The sequence below is a fragment of the Rattus rattus genome, chromosome 5 (assembly GCF_011064425.1).
Source record: "Rattus rattus isolate New Zealand chromosome 5, Rrattus_CSIRO_v1, whole genome shotgun sequence".
Classification (NCBI taxonomy): domain Eukaryota; kingdom Metazoa; phylum Chordata; class Mammalia; order Rodentia; family Muridae; genus Rattus; species Rattus rattus.
In genome coordinates, this window is record NC_046158.1 from 107,529,973 (window position 1) to 107,553,119 (window position 23,147).

General features: G+C 45.6%; 1 protein-coding gene across 1 annotated transcript in view; it reads left to right on the forward strand.

Annotated features, from left to right (window-relative positions):
- Positions 1-23,147, forward strand: part of Mertk (MER proto-oncogene, tyrosine kinase) — a 74,491-nt gene that overhangs the window by 12,344 nt on the left and 39,000 nt on the right. The window contains exons 4-7 of the mRNA XM_032902600.1: positions 8,326-8,412; positions 10,082-10,197; positions 15,830-16,013; positions 20,612-20,763. Coding sequence (XP_032758491.1) covers positions 8,326-8,412; positions 10,082-10,197; positions 15,830-16,013; positions 20,612-20,763 — 539 coding nt within the window. The remainder of the gene's footprint in view (positions 1-8,325; positions 8,413-10,081; positions 10,198-15,829; positions 16,014-20,611; positions 20,764-23,147) is intronic.

Below are 23,147 nucleotides of genomic sequence, written 5' to 3' on the forward strand. Positions count from 1 at the left end.
TGTGTGTGTGTGTGTGTGATGTGGTGTGGTATGTATGTGTGTGTGTGTGTGTGTGTGTGTGTGTGTGATGTGGTGTGTGTGTGTGTGTGTGTGTGTGTGTGTGTGTGTGTGTGTGTGTGTGTGTGTGGAGGGTGCAGGTTGGCAGCCGGGTGCCTTTCTCAAGAGCACTCTGGCTTATTTTCTGAGACATCATCCCTCATCAAACCTGGTGTCCACAGACCTGACTGGACTGGATGGCCAGTAAGCCCAGGGCTCCTCTGTCTCTCTGATTACACAGATTCAAATCACACCATTTTTGGTTTTATTCTTTAGATTTTTTTTTTTTTTTGGCTCAATCTTGCTAGAAGATTCTCTCACCATCATAATACAGTAAACCCCACCCACCCACCCAATCTGAGATTTTGTTTCCTGCAAGTCCAAAAATTGTTTGGAAGAAAATTCCAGAAATAAGAAAGAAAATATATTCACATAATTTTTATTACAGTAATTTTAGGGATTGTTCTATTTTATTAGTAGCTCTCATTATTGATCTTATAGTGTACCTAGTTTATAAATTAAACTTTGTCAGAGGCATCTATGTCTAGGAAAATCATGTATTTCTGGAGTCTGGAACTGAGATTTCAAGTGTACATTGAAAGAGTCCTGGGAACATATTCCCCACAAACCAAAGTGGGGAGGTGCTTCATCTGACTTATTCCTTTAGCTCTCTTTGAGAGCCTCAGAGAGCAGGCACTAAAACTTCCTCTGGTTGCATCTTCAATGTCTAGGAATGACAGATAAGAGAGGGCCCAAAGCTACATCACAAGAGAGCCCCTTCAAAACTGTAAATATTCCATCAGAAAGCCCACGACAATGGAAAGTCTCTCTAACATCTTGTACATCCATGGGCTTCACCAGTTCCTCTATAATTTCCCAAGCAACGACTAATGTCTCTGTAAATGAAGAGCCTGTGTGTAAGCTGCCGAGCTGGCATTTTCCACCTAGTTCCCGAATGACCACAGTGTACTACGTTGCTCAAGCAATTCTCCTGGTTGTGAAAGGCTGGAAGAGTGGGTTTCTGACTTTTCTCTCTTTCTCTTTTCCTTTTGGTGAGGGCACTTTTTGCATGTGTGTGGGGGCAGGGTCCTAGCCCTGTATGTGCATGCTAACCATACACTTTATCATTGAGCTGTTACTCCAACTGTGTGTTCTTAAAGTTTTTTAGGATTCACGTTGATTATTTCAAAATAATGTGTCAGATTTACATTCAAGTCAACCAACCAACTTACAATTGCCTCAAAATGCAGCCATCCACCTGCTTCTCTGGCTTATGCAGAAGAGGCAACACCAGGTGCCTCACTGTCTCAGAATCATGTCATCTTTTAAAGACACATTTAATTTATTTTACATACATGAGTATTTTGCCCATATGTATACATGTGTACCATGTGTGCCTGGTCCCCATGGAGGTCATAGAGGGGGTCTGATTTCCTGGAATTGGAGCCACCATGACCATGACGGGAACTGAATTTGGATCCTCTGCAAAAGCAACACGTGCTCTTAAACACTGATCTGTCTCTCTGGCCCCTCCTACAAATATTTTGTTTTGTTTGATGGCAAAGATGATGAAGCTCAGGCCCAACAATGAAGGCCGCTTGAGCCAATGATGAATCCTAGTTGGAAACCTGAAATTTACCCAAATTCTTTTCTCTGCCCTGCCCGGCAGTCAGTCATCAGGTGCAGCACATTGCTCTTGACTGTCATTGAGCCCCTTCCCCTGTGCTTTTCCACAGAGATGCCCTTAATTCATATTTTCCTGCTTCCTTGCCAATACTCTTGCTGCTGCACCCTGTGGCCCTGCACTCCTTGTCCCTCTGTCCTCTGCGCTCTCCCCCTCCCCCAGCCTGCCACCTACACAGTGAGTCATTCTCTGCTTTGTCAGCTTCTCCTAAAGCACAGAGCATCCCACTGCAGGCCGAAGATGACCCCGATGACTCTGATGATCCATAGCCCTCAGTCCTTTGACCTTTATCCCCCTACCTTTCTCCTGAAGCATCACTGCTGCTCATGGGATCTCATGAGCCCGTGGCAAGTCCACAAAGGCACTGTGCTGACTTGCTTGGTTTCCCATGCTGGCCCTTCTAGCCCAGCTTTCTCCTCATTGGCTTTCTGGTAAGCCTCTATTCCATCAGATGATTCTCTGCTCATCTCCGAATGCCTGCCTGGTCACTCTGCCCTTATCTGTGCACTCACAGCCCCTCTGACTTCAGTACCTCTGCTTCATACTCAACTACAACCATCTACTTGTCAGGTCCCCAGGAGAGGCGAGCAGTCCGTGTACTGATTATGTGAGAAGTATTAGCTAGTGTAACCTCTTCGATGAGCACCTGAATGAACCACTGAACACATGAGTGGTTGACCTAAGGGTTGGAGATGCGGTTCAGTTGGTAAAATGCTTGCCCACCACGCATAAAGCCCTGCATTGGATTCTTAGCACCATGGAAGTGGGCCATGGTGGTACATACCTGCAATCTCAGCACTTGGGGAGTGGGAAGGTCATCATAGACTCAAGGCCATTCTTGACTATATAGTGATTTGGAGGTAGTCCGGCTACCTCTTCATCTTAAAAAGACAACTTCCTGGATACAAGCATTTCCTATCAATCCAAGAAAGTATCATAATAGGGAAGTCGTTGACTGGCCCAGGCAGTTTGGACTGCTCTGAGCAAACTTACTTGCTTCAGATAGGATCTCCCTTCAGGCTGGCCTCCTCTCTAGCAGAACTGGGGTCACAGGAGTGTCACCACACTCCTGGCAGTTTTCTCCTCTTGTCACAATCCCTCCTTACCTGACTGTAAAAGCTGTCTCGAAGCCACAGGAGGAAAGGTACTGTGTCTGAAGGCCATTATTCTGAGTGAACAAAGCCAGCCTCGAAGGTTGCATAGGGTCTGATTCCATTGAAATCACCGTCTCTAAGTGCAAAATTACCGCAGTAGAGAAGGGATCAGCTCTTCCCATTGGCTCTCTTAGACCTGTTCCCGTGGGGGAATCCTTTTACAGGGGAACAATTTTGTAGGCACAAATCTGTACCTCTGATTAAAATTTCGTAGGATTATGCACACATCAATGTGCCCTCCCCCAGAAAAAAAAAAAAAAAAAAAACAATCCTGATATGATCAGAGTAAGGTTGAATTTTAGTGACTAGCATTGTACTAAAGTCACCTTCCCAGTTTCCGTCCTGGGACTATGACTGCTTAAAATCATTTTCATGGAGAAGTGGAGGCGGGGTGGGGGGTGGGGAGCAGGAACTTGGCGCTATTTTTGCAACTTTTTTGTGAATCTAAAATTACTTCAATCTGAATTTTTTTCCCTTTTAAAGAAGCATTTTGTAAGGCTGGGTGGTAGAGAGTTTGCCTACCAGACACGAGGTCTGGTTTCTGTTTTTGCAAACAAAATGCCCAGAGCAGGGTGCATCCCTGTAGGTAGAGCGTTTGTCTGTCATTCAGGAGCCCACAGGTTGATCTCCAGCACGGAATTAACCTGGTGTGGTGGGCGCGTGCCTGTAATCTTAGCCGTTGGGATGTAAGGCAGGAGGATCAGACATCACCTGCGTGGTGAGTTTAAGGTCATCCTGGGCTACAGAGACCCTGTCTCAGAAACAGAAAACAAAATCCTTAGCCCCAGAAATAACACACAAGTAAATGGCTTTTGTCTTGAGCGACTCCAAATCCGAAATGTACGAAGACCTTTTCTGCTGTTATTTATGGTGGAACGTCCTGTGGGTGATTATGACCTCTCTTAGCGTACAGATTGATGGCCTCTTGTTGAGCACCGGTATCAGACAGCTCACGACCACCTCCAACTCTTTCCTGCTCCAAGGGAGTCAATGCCTTCCTCTAGACTCCATGGACACCCACACAGAAGATGTACACTCACACAGACGTACACGCAGATGAAAAATAAAACTTAAAAAATAGGACCCCCACCAACTATCTGTTTAAATGAGCAGCTAACAATTAGTTCTTGTTTTAGTTAGCTGGATATAGTTACTAATACTCCTCATACTAACCACAACAGTGAGAATTTATACAACTCAGTTCCTCAGTCTTACAGTGCTTACCAAACGGTTCGCTTTGAACCCCATTGCATTGAACCCCATTGCATTGTTAAGCCTATTTTGTCGTAATCGGGAACTTGCTTAAAGTCTGTTCTTCCGAGGTCAGCTGGAACAATCCTGACAAAGCCAAATCTGTCAGTCCTCCTCTAGAGCTCCAGGCTCCCCCCACCCCCACTCTTCACCCCCCACCCCCACCCCTACTCTGGAAAAAGGCCTGGGCAGTTTATATGCTAGGATTCCCCCAGGCTATTCCCTAAACCTAGGTATTTCCCTGAGGCATTTCTCAAAGCTCTACCTTTAACCTCTCCCTCCCTTGAAAATCACAGCCTGCTTCCCCACCCACCCAGACCATCCAGTCTTCAGGGGTTTTCTAGTACTTGTCACCTTCCTGCCACCTTCCAGCACAGCATTCAGCTTCTCTCTCAGGTCTTGCTTCATTTTGTTCTGGAGGTTTGGGGGTGTGGGGGGATTTGAGCTGTAAGGGACAGGAATTAAAGACCTCCTGGGGGGCAGGAGGGGGTGCTGGTACATAATCAGTACTCAGTATTTATTGAGTGGATGAAACCAGGGCAGCCAGAGTTCCAAGTAATAAGCCATTTTACCATACAGTATATTCTGTGTGTTTCATTCTTGGGTAGACAGACTCAAGGGGAAAAAAGATGAACGCACAGGGTTGTTTATTTCATTAAATTTCAGGGTTGCTTAATCCAGAACTCAGAGATTTGACCTAACTGCTCCTGGAAGTTGCTTCCTCAGCAACTGTGATTGTCCTTCCCTCTAGGGAACATCTTGTTCCTCAAAGCTCCTTAAAATACCTCAGGTCTGGGTCACAGGCTGCCATTTCTCAAACTGTGTGTGTCTGTGTGTGTGTGTGTGTGTGTGTGTGTGTGTGTCTGTGTGTGTATGTGTGTGCCTGTGTGTCCGTGTGTCCTGTGTCTCTGTATGACTAGGGTGGGGCAAGCAAGAGAGCTATCGACTATCAGCCTGGGGCTTGGGAAGGAAAGCCTTTCACTAGAGCCCAGGGGACGGGTGGGGAGGAAGAGGTCTCAGGCACTGTGGATTCTCTACCGGGAGCAATCAGGATCTGTGGGAGGAAGACCCGAGACTCACAGATGCTGTTCACCCAGGAAAGCCACAAGGAGTTGGACTATAAAACTCTCAGGTTTATTTTAACTTGCATAGAGGGGACCAAGCAAGGGAGAAGGAGCTGGCTTTTTCTGCTGAGTACTCTGTATAGCTAGTCTGGCTGTGCTTGGTTTGTACATTACTGCCACTAAACCAAAAACCATAAGGGAAAAAATTACACAGAGCGAGGGCGTGGTTCTGCGGTAGAGCAGTAACCTAGAATGAATGAGGTCCTAGTTCTGTCTGTCCCTGGAATGTGGGAGAATGGAATACCTGGTGGGGTGAGGGTGGTGTAGACTGGGAGTGGTGGGTGGAGGTGGGGTACCCCTGAAGCTGTCAGTGCCAGTCTAGTTGTGGAGAAAGTTGCCTTTATTTAGATGGGTTTCCACCTCTGTCTGCTTGCATCTGTTGGCTTGTCGGGGTCAACCCCCTGCCCTCATGGAGAAGCCTTGGCACTGATCTCTGGGAGTTTCAGTTTGATGTGAGTACCTTACGCTGCTGAGACATCTGCTACAAACTGTTTTTCTGACCTTGTGTAAACTTTGGGGAAAAAAAAAAAAACACAAAGAGGAAAATGACTTCCTGCTTGATCTAAAATCAAGTCGCACAGTAGCCAGCTTCCCTATGAGCACTTGTGCGTCCGTCCACCTTAGAGGCCAGAAACAGTGCTACAGTGCTGCTGGCAGATTGCGCTCCTCCGGGGAGCTTCAGTGAAGTACAGGATGAAAGTGAAGTACTAGTGAAATAAACATGGTTTTCCGGAGGGCCGACTCTTCCTGCCTCACTCAGCATGGAATGTGATTTTCTTAGTTCGTACTCCATGTATGTTTCCTAAAAGTTGGGATAAGAGTAACTGAAGTCAAATGATAGATAGGTTCTGGCGTGCAGACATCTACATCAAAGAAAGAAAGAAAGAAAGAAAGAAAGAAAGAGAGAGAGAGAGAGAGAGAGAGAGAGAGAGAAAGGAAGGAAGGAAGGAAGAGAGAGAGAGAGAGAGAGAGAGAGAGAGAGAGAGAGAGAAAGATAGATCGATAAATAAGTAAGTAAGTAAAATGAGTGAGTAATAGAATTCCTTGTGATGGAGCCAAAACGTGGTTTTCCTAAATAAGAGCCAAGCGTTGCAAGCTCTCAGGAGCTGGTAGGGTGGGTGTCTCCCCAGGGAGATCAAGACCCCAAGACCCATCGGTTCTGAGGACACTGCAGCATGACATGGAGCTGTGGCATGGAGCACGGCAGAATGCCCTCCCCACCCCATCCCCCCAACCCACCCCCACCCCCATGCACTGGGTCCTGTCTCGGCCCTCACTGTGTTCATTCTCTTTCCCACAATCAAAGCCCAACATTTGCACACTTGCTGTTGTTTGCCACCTGCCTCTCATTTCTTCCTCCTTTCACAGGAGGAAGAGCCTCCCCCTGCCCCTCTCTCAGAGCCCCAGTGGGACAGCAACTCTCAAAGAATTTGGAGTCAGGAGCCCTTTAAGAGTTGAAAAATTGTTGAAAAACAAAACAATTTTGTACAAGTTATGCCTATCTGGTTACAGACTTAGAAAGTAAAATGGAAAACTTTAAAAAAAAAAAGAGGATATGCCAGACCGAGTTCCACTGACTGGTAGACTGTGATGTCATCATATGACATCACCCTCTGGAAAACTCCTTCTTGCATTGGTGAGATGATGAGCACGGAAGGGAAATAACACTGCTATTATGGCAAGAAGCTAACTTTGGAGGCCAAGTGTCCCTGGCACCTCCTGGAGTCTGTGGACCCAACTCTGAGAGGAGCTGCAATGGCACCTCAGGGTTCAGAACTTTCTAGACTACATGCACAGAAAATTACAATTTGATCTGGCAAAGGAGATAACATTTCTGGGGAGAAAATGTAGCTTGTCTATCATACATGAAGTCTTGGACTGCATCCCCATCACTGACAGAAGAAAACATGGAATTATTTATACCAATTAATTGTTTCCTGATAATTTCTATAAATATAATCAATCCAAAAGAAAGAATCATACGGTTATTATTCAGAGATTTTTCAAGCACACATATGAATGCTATTAAAATAGACTTCATAGGAGAAGTAGAAAATCATGGTGGAAAATTTAGACTCTGCAGGAGGAGTGATTCCAGCAGGAGATGTTGTGTCAAGATATTGCAGGTGGAGTTGGGGATTAGTATGCCCAAGTTCCTAGACTTTATCCAGCTTTCTAGGTCTCTACAATTACATTTTATTCAGCTGCTTCAATCATGAAACATTTTGGGACGTAGACATCAGAATGTCTGAGGGGCCTTGCATACTTTTCGCAGTTAGGGGGAAAGCACACAGAAGATATAAGGACACCCCTTCCGGTGGAGTAGTCATTCACAAGCATCCTTTATAGATGCAAGTTAGGGGTGCAAGATAAAACATTCATTTCCAGATAACTAATTATTTGCTTTACCCACCATATAAAATAGGAGCGTTTCCCCCAAGAGGAAGTGAATACGCAAAGAGATGGCTCCAGAAGCAACTGTTCTTGGTTCTTTAAGTTGTTGGGAAAACATAATTAAAAATCCACTTGAAAACTTCCCTCCAGTGTTCCGCCACTGGTAATTCTTCTCCTTGGTTCCTGTGTCTTTATGACGTAACCCATCATTGCCTAGATGTACTTGTGTGTTGACTGTTGTGTTTGTGACTACCTCTGGCTGGGCATAGTGTCTCACACCCCTTAATTGCAGCACTTGGGAGGCAGAGCCAGGCAGATCTCTGTGAGTTCAAAGCCAGCCTGGTCTACAGAGTGAGTTCCAGGACAGCCAGAGCTACACAGACAGATCATGTCTCAACCTCTCCCCCAACTCAACTCAAAAAAGTCTGAACAGCACTACCTTGGCATTCAGGGATTGAAGGGACAAAAACAGCTGCCTCTGGGGCCAGGGCTGCCCTGCTTTGGGTACCTGTGGTGTCGTCTCAGGTTGGTTTTCTAATAGTTATGCTTTTCTCTTTAGATTGATTTTACATTTTAGGCTAGAAGCTATGAGCCAAGAAATAAAAGCTGGCAAAGCCAAGGTCTCTAGCCCAGGACCACCTGTTTACCTGCCTTTAATCTCCTGCGTCTCCTCCCATCCCAGGTCTGACAGAGACCGCAGTCTTCAGCTGTGAGGCCCACAATGACAAAGGACTGACGGTGTCCAAGGGTGTACAGATCAACATCAAAGGTGAGCAGGAAGGCCAGGGCTCTAGCAGGTTCCGGAGGCTTGCGAGGGGCACAGGATTGAGTCTGGTTACTCCATGGCTTTCTTTGTAACACTGTACAAGCCTCTTCTCCTCTTTGGTGTCAGTGTTGGGAAGAAAAAAAAAAGTCAGGGTAATTACAAAGCCTACTTATTTTTGAAACTTGGTCATTTACTATAAGTATTACGCTCATAGCAGTTCTTGGCACATACATCATCGATTAGCATGAGCTAATGTAGTTCTGCTTAGCACAAGAATAAGCTAGAAACTTTACCTTCATTTTCAATTTCCCATTTTCATCTCATACTTATTCCCATTAACCGTTGAGCAGCCCAGAGGTGGGCTGGTCGGGGCTGGGGGGGACTGGGTCAACAGAGCCTGATCCAAATCTTACAAGAGGGAGACTTACAACTGGGAGCAGAGAGCGGAGAGCAGGTGGAGTGCCAGTCTGTCTCCTCCTTTCCCTCTCCATTACCTCCCATTTCACTAGGTGGGAGCTCCCTGGGCAGTTGATTGATAGAAACAGAGCCCAAAGCAGATGTTAGTGGAGACACAGTCCTTCCCCCTGTCCCTCTACTCCCGTAATAACAGGTATTGACACCCTAAACTTGGAAGGGAAGGAAAACCCACCAGCAAATTCTGCCTTATTTTATCTTTATATCACCGTTCTTACTCATGGAAACTCAAACACATTTTACATTTTACCGTCGCATAGATCTTTAGATAGCGAAGAGTAAATACTGGGTTCATGGTTCTTTCCTCTTATCCTTGGGAAATCAAAGCAATACCAAGATATGCTAGAATATGCTGGATGATAAGTTAAAGGCTGGGCATGCGCAGGGAAGGGGATTTAAAACTACAGAAGGAGTTCTAAAGAGACTGATTTCAGTTTCGGTAAACGGACTGGATGAAGGATATGAAACAGCATTTATTTTATAAAGGTTCATTGCAAAAAAAAAAAAAAAAACAAACAAACTAAAAGTGACTCCTGGAGGAAGTGTATAACTTCCTTCCTCTTCCACAAATTCCGCTATTACAGTTTCAAAAGGCACGTTGGGAATCTCAGAAATCCGCTCGTGGGTGTAGACTTGTAAAGACCTATTTACTAAGTGTAAGGTTTAAACTGCTCGGAGTTTAGACATGTATAAAATGGGACGCATTAAACTGTGTACTTCATTTAGAATCTCACCTAAACTTTCTTTTAAAACTCTATCCCATTCCCAAAGCTTGTGGAATTTCTATGCGCTAATTTTAAGATGAGGTGACCTTGAACTTCTGGTCCCTCTCCCCAGTGCTGAGGCCAAACTTGTGTTTCTGACCTTCATTTACCTTAAAACTTAAATCAGAGCAACCAAGACCCCCTTTGTCTAAGCCAGTGGCTCTCAACCTCCTAACGCTGCGATCCTTTAACAGAGTTTCTCATGCCATAGTCACCCCCAACTATAAAATTATTCCATTGCTACTCCATAACTGTAATTTCACTGTTGTGAATAGTAATGTGAATATCTGTTTTCTAATGTTAGGGGACTCCAGTGAAAGGGTTGTTTGAGCCCCAGAAGGGTCATGACCCACAGGTTGAAACTGACTAGTATGATACTCGCAGCCTCCTGGGGTATAGAATTGTGATTCTGTGCGTGTCTTGTCTTTCCATAGTCATCCCTTCCCCACCCACTGAAGTCCATATCCTCAACAGCACAGCACACAGCATCCTGGTCTCCTGGGTCCCAGGGTTTGATGGCTACTCCCCACTTCAGAACTGCAGCATTCAGGTAAAGCTCCAGGGGTTGTGCGCTGCTGTGTGGTGCTCTCTGACTCTCCCACCTCCTCCCCAGGGCAGGCGTGGAAGGTCTACCTCCACCTCTACTCAGAACCTCTTCCGCTCCCCTCAGCGTCCATCATGGGCTGTTTTGATTCTCTGGCCACGGTGCTCCATTATGGCCCAGAACCCAAGCAGGAGAGAAACATGTTTCCAAGGACAGAGGTCTTGAAGCCGGGGAAAATTCTTTATAAATTATCCAGACTCATCCCTGAATGAGAACGGGTTTGTGATCAAAGGTCCAGGAGGCTACACGCCTCCCAGAGTGACTCATCCTGGGCTGGGGTTATGAAGGACAGTTAGTTGTACCAGCCCAAGGTGGGTCATGTATGCTGATAGACGAAGTCCCTTAGCCACTGTCTCTTAGGGAAATGGGGGTTGAGGAGTGGGTTTGCTGGCCTTGTTCAAGCTTCAGTTCCTTTTAACATTAGTGAAAGTTACTTTGAAACAGGGCTAGGAAAAATATGGGTGGGCCACCCTAAATGATACCTTGTCCATGGTATAAGCTGTACTCCTGAGTGCTCCTTTCATGAAAACAGAAACACTGTCAGAGGTCCTAACTCCACAGTCAGATCAGACACTGTGTGAGAGCTAGTTACCAGTCACTCAGAGGCTGTCTGCTGACAGTATGAATGTATTCTGCCTTGTTCATTGTCATGCATAGGTACAGAATTACTCTTAATTTCCTGAATATCTAGTTTTCTCATTAAAAACCCATTAACTAGCGGACAGTGGTGACGCACACCTTTAATCCTAGCATTCGTTTAGGGGAGAAGGGGAGGTTGAAGGGGGGCTGGGGGGGGTGGATCTCTGAGTTTGAGGCCAGTCTGGTCTACAGAGTGAGTCCCAGGATAGCTAAGGCAACACAGAAGCCCTGTCTCAAAAAACAAACAATAAGCAAACAAAAGTCATTAACCAGGCCAGCAAGTTGCCACGCTAGCTAGCCTGACAGCCTGAGCTTGATCCCACAGTAGAAGGAGAGAACTGAGTCCTGAACATCACCTTCTGACATTCCCTCCTGTATCATGGCCCACAGCGCCCCCCATGATGGTAATAATTAATAATAAACAAATAAATGGAATTAGATTTTAAAAAGACAAACAAATGAGCCTAGCATGCTTGTCGTGCCAATTAGTTTGGAGAAATGACTTCCAGAGAATTTTGTGTTGATTAGCCAGATGTTTTTCATACCAACTGGAATTAATTTCTCTGCCCTTGGTGCCTCCTACTCTTATCTGACAGCTGTTCCTTCTCTGAAAAATAAAAACAAGCATTATCCCTAAAATAGTCTCCTCGCCCTGTGGCCCCAGCCTTGCTTAGCTCCTTCCTGCCTAACTTTATTTGTAAAGCTCAGTGCACTCCTTGTGCCTATCGTCCCCCACCAGGAAATCCAATCGACTGATTAATGATTTTTTTTTTTTTAAGACAGAGTCAGCCTCGTGTCATCTATAGTGGCCTTCCGCTCACTGTTGCCAAAAATAACCATGAACTCCTGTTCCTCCTGCTTCTGCCTCCAAAGGGCTTGGGGCTATAGGTGTGTGGCACCAGGCCTCATTGAAAACAAATTTACTATAAGCAATTATGCTGCACGTCTGTGCGAAACATTTCCCTGTGAACATGGCTTTAGCTGTGCCCCAGGACAGTTTGGTTTGCTGTGTTATCATTCATCTCGAGGGTTTTCTTTCTTGGTTTTGTTTTGTCTTTTTCCTTTTTGTCTTCTTGATTATTTAGGAATGTGCTTAAGTTCCTGCTTTTAAATCTTTAAAAATCGTATGTGTGTGATATACTCACATGTGTATATGCAGGTACATGCACACATGCATGGGTGAGGGCAGAGGAGGCTGTCTGGTGTCCTGCTCTGTCGCTTTCTGCCTAGTCTGTGAGACAGGGTCTGTCACTGAAGCCTGGAGTAAGGCTGGCAGTCAGCAAGCCCCGGAGAGGCTCCTGCCTCTGTCCCCACCACACTGGGGTTACACGAGACTGGGTGTGCAGTCAGTCACATTCTGCTTTTTACGTAGGCACTTCTGATTTGCACAGGGTCTCCATGGGTGTCCAGCCAGTGGTCCATCCACCCCCTGAGCCATCGCCTCAACTTCTCCTTTATTTCTAATGTTCCATTAGAAAATGTTTAGCATGATTTCAGTCACTTAACATTTAGTAAGGCTTATTTAATGACATAGCAGATGTCCTATCCCAGAGACTGCCAAGCACTAGATGTGGTGTAAACCAGTTGTAGAAGTGTTCTTTTGTGAGAGTGGCTAACTTAAAGGAGACTCAGAGACAATGGCTCCCCTGACCACCTCAAGAGGCTAGGTGTGAAGATGGGCGGGACAGCTGAATGCTGGAAGTAGCAGGTCACTCCAGAAGGTGAAGAGTCAAACTTCACCCATTGCCTCTGACTTTGCTGTGGCTTTTCATAGCTGTGGACTATATAAAGAAAGTATCCCAGGGCACACAAATGGCAGGCCTCCCTCAGCCACCTTGGATGGTGTGGTGCCAGATGTGGTCACTCTGCACTCAAACCACCAGCTAACTCTTTCTCCCTTCTTCTCTGGTGGGGTTGTTAAATCAGCGAATGACACAGGAAAGCCAGTTAAATGACACAGGCAATCTTGATATTTACCTATATTAAAAACTGGGTTTCGGTTTTCTGACTTTTCTGAACCTCACACTTAATAGGAGCATCCTTTGTTTCTGTGGTAGCCCTGCGTGGAATCTAGAAGTTGTATACAGTCTGTCCCCTTCCTGGAGGGACTGAGCACGGATTTGAGTTCCTCACCATTTTAAACAAACGAACGGTTTGGATGGCGTTCAGGGCTGCACACTTTCGGGACACACCCTTCCATTTCCTTTGATCCTGACTATAGTTTCTTTCTTCATTTTTGGGACACATGCTCCATTTCTGTTTTTAACTCTTCTCCCACGTGCTCTGGCCATTCCTTCCTTTCCCCCAGGGTCCACAGAGGAGGGCCATGTTAGAAATCCTATTTTTCCCCCCCAAGAACCTGCCTGTACAAGCTCACAGAAGGTTCCGGAAGTGGGATTGGGGCAGAGAGCCAAAGGTTTCTTCCACCTTAATTTTAGTGGTTGCTCACCAGGAAGTCTGTGCATAGTTTAATATGAAAGAACAAAAAGTCATTTCTGCCAAAAAGCCACCCCAAGATAAGCACATGGCCCCTGCTTCTGGAACAGTGGTGGCTCCTCAGCCTCAGGCCAGCTGGGACCTTCCTGTCACCCACAGGGTCTGAGTCAGAGGTGGAATTCAGCCTCCACTCCACCTCGTGGCATCTACCAGGGGACTCCAAAATGTTCCAAAATGTCTATTTACGGTCCTGTGCGAAACTGCACGCACACCTACCCTGACGTAACGACACTGTAGGCCCATGACCTGTGATTGCACCTCCTTATTAAGGGGAACTCGTTTTTGGGTTAAAGATTTTTCTCCTGGGGATTTTTTTTTTCTTAATTAAATCAATGGAGGTGGAAAGACCCACTTTTAATCCAGATTTTTTGAGGTTGGAAGATCTACCTTTAATCCTGGCCACACCTTCTGCTGGCAGCCTGTATAACGGACGGACGTGAAGAAGGAAGCCTTCACTCTGCCTGCTGCTCTCGCTCCCACGGGCAAGGCCACTCCTTCACTGCCACCAGAGGCTGTTTCTCTGGGATTCTTTCAAGGGAAGACCAGATGAGACCTCCGGCCTCACAGACTGGACAATTACAGGACTCTTGGACTTTGCACTGGTAGACAGCCATTGTTGGACTAGCTGGACTGCAGCCTGTAAGGCATTCTGATAAATCCCTTGTCCCATATTTATTCTATCAGTCCCGATTAACACGGATGGCTCTACCAGGAGCGAGGCATAGTGCTGGGAGTTCATCTGTCTTCCCGGAATGGAAAGGCTGTCACATTCTCAAATTCTACAGCTGTGGTCACATGCATAAGACCTGCACAAGACTAGGCCCATCAGCATCCGGTCATGGAGTAGGGAGATGTTCATACAGCTTTACTCCTCCCTGAGAATGGATAGGCAGTTAGCAATGGTCAGGAAGGAGCAGCTCATAGAATCTCACTCCTTGAGGATTCATAGGCAGTTGATGATTGCTGGGGGAGGAAGAGCCTTTTTTTCAGTAGTATAGCCTCTGGTAGGGTACACATGGTTCTGTAAATAACCCCTTGCCCATGCTTCTGTAAACAATCTTAATGAAACCCATCACACACACACACACACACACACACACACACACACACACACACACACACACACGACCATGACTGTGCTGGCTCAGGTGTTAAGAGAATTGTTTACTTTTGCCATGACCCAGGTTGAGGTCCCAGCACCCACCGGAAGGCTCAGAACTGCCTGAAACTCCAGTTCCAGGGTATCTGGTGCCTTTTTTTCTGACATCTGCCAACACCAGGCATGTGTATGGTGCACATACATGCATGGCAAGGCATTCATACACATAAAATAAAAATAAATACTATTTTTTTTTTAAAAAAGACGAAACCATAGAAGAGAGACCAAGACCTGGAAGAGGGTGGAGGGAACAAGAGAATGTAATGGGAATCGAATATAATCAAAACACATGTATATACATGCATGAAAATGTTATAATGAAACCCATTATTACGGATAATTAACATATTAATAAAAACTTTTTAAAGGGGACTGCAGAGATTGCTCAGTGATTAAGAATGCTTCCTGCTCTTCCAGAGGGCCTAAACGTGTGTCCCAGCCCCCACATCTGCTAGCTCGCAAGCATGTAGATGCTGTGGCTCCAACCTAGGTCCTCTGAAAGAACAGCCAGTGCTCTTCACTCAGCCGTGCTTCCAACCCCACGTCGTAAGCTTTTAAACGCATGATAAACTGCATAGGGATCATAAAATTGCAGCAAAGCCGTTGGTACTGAGTCAGAAGTGCGAAGTGAAACAGACTGTGGTAAAATGCAAGATACGGTGGCGCTCCTTATGAAGTACTGAAAATGTGCTTGAAAGATATTTGGCATTTGATTTTCATGTTATCATAAAACAGCAATGCTGACAAAAGCCAAGAAACCCACCTTCTAAAACAAGGTCTGGAAATTATTTAAAGGACCAGCTACTGTGAAGCAGAAGAATGGATTAAGAGCTGAAGTTGGGTTGGGGATTTAGCTCAGTGGTAGAGCGCTTGCCTAGGAAGCGCCAAAGGCCCTGGGTTCGGTCCCCAGCTCGAAAAAAAAAAAAAAAAAAAAAAAAAGAACTGAAGTGGATCTGGGAGAAGTGGGGGGGGGGCTACTTTCTATTTGAGTCCATATCATTAGTACAGTAATAATATAATCATCACAGTAACTGTCTGTCTGTTGCCTGCCGCAGTGAAACTCCACGGTATAGACATTTTCCTGATGGCGTCAGTTGTTGCCAGAGCGACATGACTAACACACGCAATGCTGATGGGGAATTTTGTGTGTGTCCTGAATGGAAGCAGGTCCTTCCTCCAGCACAGAGGAAGGGCTACGTGCAGCCGACATCTGCGTGCCCGAGTCTGACCCCCCTCCCCCTCACAGCTCTTACTAATGCTGCTCCACATCTACTCTTCATCCAGGTCAAGGAAGCTTACCAGCTGAGTAATGGCTCAGTCATGGTTTTTAATACCTCTGCTTCGCCACATCTGTATGAAGTCCAGCAGCTGCAAGCCCTGGCTAATTACAGCGTCACTGTGTCCTGTCGGAACGAGATTGGCTGGTCTGCAGCGAGCCCTTGGATCCTGGCCAGCACTACAGAAGGAGGTAATTCTTGGGATACACAATGACCAGTTTCCCCAATCTGACAAGCCTTTCCCAATAGCCTGCTGTCCTGTGCACTCTGCTTGTTTGGTGCATTTTAGTGGAGTGGCCAATAAAATAGGAAAAAAAAAATAGTTCCTTAGTACTTTGAGAGGCTTGAGTTAAAAAAAAAAAAAAGCAGAAACAAAACAAAAAACCTTATCTGTACTAAGCGTATGTAACATTTTCTTTTAAGTGGGAAGACAGTGATACCATTTTTAAAGCCAGTGTTTTTTTTTTTTTTTTTTTTTTTTTCAACTCACAATGCACAGTTATTATTCGGCAACCTAAGGAGAAAGTTATTTTTTCATAAATAAAATTCTAGCCTGACAGTTGTCTAGAGGTGACCTAGTTAGATTGATTGAGACAAGGTCTCACGCTTGCTTGGAACTTGCTACACAAACCAGACCGGCCTCCCTCTTAGAAACCCTCCTGCTTCAGCCAGGGATCCAAACAGCGAGCAGTGGTTCCTCCGTGGCTTCTGCTGCAGGTTCCTGCCCTGAGGTTCTGTGACTGACTGTGACCTGGACGTATAAGACAAGTCACGCCTTTCCCTCTGCCAAGTTGCTTCTGGCGTGGCGTGTATCACAGCAGCAGAAGGAGCTGTGCAGTGTTGGTTTTGGTTTTAAGGGCTGGGATTGAGTCCTTGCTTTTCCCTTTTCTTTATTACAATGTTCCGTTGTTTCCTCTCTTGTTTCGCTTCCATTGTAAAGTTGGTGGTAAACCTGATTTTGAATCATAAGGGTTTCCAGTCTGATTGATGGGTGCTAACACTGTCTTCAGCCTTTTGAATGCCTGGGCACTGATGCCTTTGATCCCTTTTTTACCACTCTTTCCCATATCTTCCCTTGGAGTCATCGTAGAGACTCTCTTGCCTTGCCCTACATTTATCTCTCTTGGTTTATTCCCCAGTATGTGTGTGTGTGGGGGGGGGTGCGCGTGCATGCACGTGCTCTCTCCCATATGTATTTGTTCCATGACATTTCTGAGGGAGGTTCCCCTAGACTTTGGCTGACCTGTCTTTTCTCCCTGAAGCGTGAAGAACCAGAGGCGATTTGCATGAGACTCTGTGAGTGTGGGTGGGACTTACAGGCCTCACTGTCTGTTGAATGGATGAAGATCCCAGGGTTTGTTTCAGATGCCTCCTGCTTTTCTTTCTTTTTCCTTTGTAACTTTTTACTGATTCTTTGTGAATTTCGCACCATGCACCCCAATTCCACTCACCTCTCCATCCCTCCATATCGACCCTCCATGCTTGGAACCTCCCTGCCCAAAACAACAATTAAAAACCCATCTTGCCATGGAAGCTGTGCTGTGACATGATATCCCACAGTGCACCCTTTTGTCCACACGGCTTTGCTTGCAATGTTCGTTGCATTGAGTCCTCGGTCTGGCTTGAGGCCTCTGGCTTCTGCTATGCTATCAATACTGGATCCTCACTGGGACTCCTCTAGGATAGCCTGTCCTCCTGCTTTTCTTTCCTCTGTAAATACACGGGTAAGAAGAGAAGTCTGCTGTCTTCTGCCTCAGAAATAGGAGCATGGTACTGAGGTAAGAAACAGGTCAAGGGGGCACAAGAAACAGAATCCTCCTCCCTTGGGGAACCAACTTGCTCTTCTCTGGTTTTAGTGAGACTTCTTACCACATCTCCAGTGTGTTCATGCCCTCATACCCTCATACCAACAGCTTTTACCTCAGAATAAACTACCTTGTTTCCTGTGGCAATTTGGGGAAGAACTGCCAAGTGTCAAGGAATGGGGTAGAGGACAAATCGCCTCATAATCAAATTTTCAATGAGGCTTCCAAATTTTAGCCCCCATTTAGTGCTTGGGCCCTCAACCTCTGAACCGCTTTATGGTTCTTAGTGGGAAATTAGCTTGTTGAGTTAATGATTCCTAACTCTTTTTCAGTGTTCACTTATGTGTAGAAAATCCTCTATGGTTGACTCCTTTTGCCTTGTGAGCTCACGTCTTTTAAACCACACACACACACACACAGAGATACACACACACACACACACACACACACACACACACACACACACACACACACACACACAGGGGTTTTCAGACAGAAAGACCTGCTTAGCTGGCTCTGCTTATTATTAAATTCTACAACAGATCTGGAAGCGTGTAAGCTATTTCCCGGGTAGGTTTGGCCATAGGACGTTTCCCAGGAGGAAATGTCTTCAACTTCCATCCTGCCTGAGGATGCAGCAGAAGTGAAAGGGATTGGGATATCTTTTTTGTTATTTTCTCTTCAAACATATCCCAAATGTGTAATTTAATCTATGAATACAACTATAGGTAATGGTCCAGTATATACTATTCCTAGTAATACTTCTTTTTCCATCAGTAAGTCATGTAGTTTTTAATTTATAAAGTGGGTTGATATGGGAGCTGGGAACATAGCTCTATTGGTAAAGACTTGGCTGTATTCAGTCCTGAGCTGGACATGGTGATGTGTGCTTAGGATCCCAGTACTGGGGAAGCAGAAACGGACTGATCCCTGGGGTTGGCCATCCTGTCTAGCCTAATTGGTAAACCCAAGTCCTAGTTAGAGACCCTGTCTCCAAACAAATAAACAGAAAAATGCAAGTTGGTCAGCTCCTGAAGAACGACACTGAAGGTTTGCCTGTAGCCTCTCTGTCTACATGTACATAAACACGAGCATATGTGCTTGATACAGACATACGTGATTTGTAGTAATATGTACTGTAATATGTAATATTAAATGAAGTAATATGTACTGTTAGCCATTCCTTCTACCCCATTGGCGTTGTGTTATCTCTTGTTATTATTGTTGGGTATTTTTCATATCAATATACATAGTGTACCTAACTCCTTCAGTGGCCACATAGTAAGTTTCCCCTTGGGAAATGTATCAAAACTCATCTTATAATTTCTGCCTGAACATTGCATGTATCCTGTTTTTTGTTGTTACTATGCGATGATGAGTATAATTCCCAATGTAGATTAAATTATTGGGAATAAAATACTTGGTCAAAAAGTCAGGCATATTGGCTCATGGCTTTAATCTCAGAACTTGGAGACAGGTAGACCATGGTGATTCTGAGGCCAGTCTGCTCTTCCTAGGAAGATCCTCACCCACCAAAGCTTGCAGTAATAATCTTGACTTGTTTTCTAAGTTGTTTTATATATGCATACACAACACGCAGTTGGCTTCGTTTATAGACATCCTCAGGTCCCCACATCCTCAAAATTGATGTAACTGAGGATGGAAAACATTTGAAAATCAGTTGCATCCACACTGAGAATGAAAAGGCTTTCCCCTGCCCCCTTATCATTATTTTCTAAACAATGTAACATAACAGCCATTGGGGGGTGGAGTGTGGGGGGGTAAGGTTTCTCTGCGCAGCCCTGGCTGCTGGAACTGTCTCGGTAGAGGAGTCTGACTTGAACTCAGAGCTCCACCAGCCTCTGCCTCCCGAGTGCTGAGATTAAAAGCATGCACCCCTGCCACCCAGCAAACAACATCTATTTTTATAACATTTGCACTGTACTGTTTAGAAACAATCCAAAGATGACTTAAAGGTCATGGGAGGACATAGGTATTTGAGCACCTGGGAATGCTGGTACCTGTCGGAATCCCTTGTAGATACCGAGGGATGACTATACAAATGCTTCAGTCTCACCAACTAGTGTCACTAATGACTGCCCTTACTGTCCGGAGCAGTAAGCTGCCTCTGGACTGTATAATGCAGCTTCCTTCTGAGCTCCTCAGCATTCCCTGCCTGCCCATTCCGGACACAGAGAGCTTATCGCTGTCCAGCCTTGTTCACTTCCAATGCCCTAGGTATCTACTGGAGAAACCCACGAGCACCAAGTTCCTCCTTCCCAGGAGTTATAAACACCCTGGGCGTCTATAACATTACTAAAACAGCAAGTGAAACTTGAGGATTTTGCCTCCCAAAACCCTTTCTTGTAAAAAGTTACATGAGAGCTGGGATGTAGCTTACTTGGAAGGCTGTTTATCAGCATCACAAAGCTGGGTTTAATCCCCATCACCACATAGAACGGGCGCACAAAACTCCTGTGGTTTCTTTAGTGGTACTTTTCTGAGTCTTTCAAGACAGGGTTTCTCCTTCTAGTTCTGGCTGTCCTGGAACTTGCTCTGTAGACCATGGTGGCCTCAAATTCAGAGATCCTCCTGCCTCTTCAGGCCGAGCTGTGTTGCCTGCTTCCCTCTTCTCAGGGAACTTTTTTTCCTTCTACTTTTTATTTTGAGACAGTTTCACTAAGTTACCCACACTGGCCTGGGACTTGTGATGCCCCTGCTTTGGCCCCCAGGGATTCTGGGATTACTGGATGGTTTGTGTCACCGCCCAGCTCTCAATGGTCCCTAACTGCAAAGAAGATAGGAATTGACCATTAGTCTGGGTCGTTCATAAAATATCTGAAACCCAAACACTCAACAACCAAGAAGAAAATGAAACCACATGTTATGTTCCTTGTGGTCCTTCTTATCTCTTTCTCTCTCTCTCTCTCTCTCTCTCTCTCTCTCTCTCTCTCTCTCTCTCTCTCTCTCTCTCTCTCTCTCAGCTCCAGCAGTGGCGCCTCTAAACATCACTGTGTTTCTGAACGAATCCAGCAACAACCTGGAAATCAGATGGACGAAGCCTCCGATTAAGCGGCAGGATGGGGAACTGGTGGGCTACCGGATATCTCACGTGTGGGAGAGTGCGGGGACTTCCGTAAGTATGCACCCTAAAAGCACGCTTAGTCATTTCCTTTTGACTTGTCGATTGCATTCTGCTTCAGAAACTTTCGTTTTGTGGGACTCGGTATGATGGAGCATGGCAAGGCACCCTTTAATGGCACACAAGCAATGTGGTAAAAATTAGAGATGGCTAAAAAAGCTAGAACATTCTATGGAGTCTTTCGGGGGCTTTGCTCAGTACCTCATTTACCCTTTCGTTAATTTATCAGCAAATAGGTACTTCAAGAGTATCTAGGTTATCATGCGACTCTTGCCTTCAGGAATTTAGACTGTTATAGGAAGAGTACTGTGGACTCTCCAGTGATCGTAGCTTACAGTCAGGAGCTACAGAGCTTAGCATCCTGGCAGTTGATAGCCTCATGGAAATTTCTGAAGATTCTTTCCTGAAGAGGATTGTCATGGCACATTCTTAGCCTTATAGAGAGTGGCAGAGTAAACAGCCTCCAGAGGAGAGGATTCAGCAAGCTTCTCTTTGTGGAAAGGCCCAGCCCACTGTGGGCAGCACTATCCCTAGGCTGTGTGAGAAAACTACTTGAGCCTAAGCCAGTGAACAAATCACTAAGCATCATCATCCATGGTTTCTGCTTCAATTCCTTCCCTGACTTCCCTCAATGATGGCTTGTTACCTGGAAGTATAAACCAAAATAAACCCTTTCCTCTTCTCAAGTTGATTTTAGCCACAGTGTTTGTCAGGGCAACAGGAATCAGACCAGAGAAAGTGGCTTTGTTGGTGTCACTAACAGAGCTGATTCCTCCTTACTGTACCCATGGAAAGTATGTCTCTTGTGTTATCATATTCCTCCTCCATCTAACCCTGCTGGTAAATCCGATGTTGAGCCTCTTTATCACATGTGTCTAGGACATCACAGAAAGTTTTGGCAAGAGAGAAGAACAGGGTAAGCAAGCAAATAGCAACAGCACTGGCCCAAGCTGTCATGTCCAAGTTCATGCCATCCAGTGTTTATAAAAATTGCTTTGTTCTAAAAGGACAATTAGGATTTGTTCTTTTCCTTCCTATAAGAAAACAGCCTGTTGGAAACAGTAGGTGAGGAGGTGATAGAAGAAAAATACTCGGATTTAGACATCCACGTTTCTGTCATGTGAATGATAACCAAGTATCTTTAGCAGTCTGACATAAGAAGCCTCTCATTCCCTCGTCTTGTTCCAAGACATTTGTCCCACTGTCTCAAAGTGAGGTGCCTTTCTCCTTGGGCTGAGTTAGGAGAGTAGCTGGTTCAGTCGGTGTAGCATTTCCACCATGTTCTTAGTGTAGAACAGAAAGGTTTGGTAATTGACCAGTTCAGTAGGAATTTCACCTTTCTCTGTTGGCAGAAGATACTAGCAGACCCATATGTGCTCTAAAGCAAGCCAGTGTGTTTAAAGAGCTGTTCCTTCTGGTTGGGATGAAAGTCTCTTTCCTAAAGGGGACGTCTTGAGTTGTGCACTTGAGTGATGGAGAAACCTTCATGAATGACAGTGGCCCCAGAGCCTAATGACTGCCACTCACCCCCAGCCTCGCCCTACATTCTCTTTGCCCTCTCGACTGTCCCCTGGCAGTGAGAACAATAGAGGCACAGTTCAGGCTGTGACCTTTCAGTATCTTACCTCCTTGCGGAGGTCAAGTCTTCCGATCATGAGGTCATTTGCATTGCGCCCACTCTGTACTTTGTGCCTTGTGACAATAACAGGCGGAGTTGGTCACGTGACTTTGCGAACTTCGCCTGCTGCAATTAAGGTTTTGTCTTGTGATCTGAACCGAGAAGCAAAGAGGGGCTCCTGAAGAAGGCTCCCCACCCCCGCCAGGCTGAAACGATGTTTACAGTGACCTGGGCGTGCATCACTTCATTTCAGGACCCTCTGCACCTCATAAGGCTATGGCTGAGACACTTGTACTTTCCTTTGCACTTTTAGACTTTGCACAATTATACTTTCCTTTGCACTTTTAGCTACTTCTTCTTATGCAAGGCAGGAAATTGGACATTTCTAAAATTTCTGACTGACAGCTAAAATAAATAAGGTTTCGGATTTGTGTAATTTCAGAACTTTCTTGGAAGAGGTGTCTGCGTGGTTTGTTTTAGTGACCGTTACATCATCATTGTGTCAAACAAGTAGGAATTTCACGTTCCTTTATTGGTGGTGACTATTGACTGCCAATAGCAGACATCTGGTGCTCAAAAGGCCAACCGATGCCTGGCCATCCCTTCTGCTTCCGGTATGGGTGAAAGCCACCCTTCTGTTGTGAAGGCCATTACTGATAGAAATGTTGTGAATGACGCTGGCCCAAGGGCCGGCTACACAGAATGCCAGCAGTGCTCGGCTGTGTGCTGGGCTGTGTGCTGTGTTCCCAGTATCCTTCAG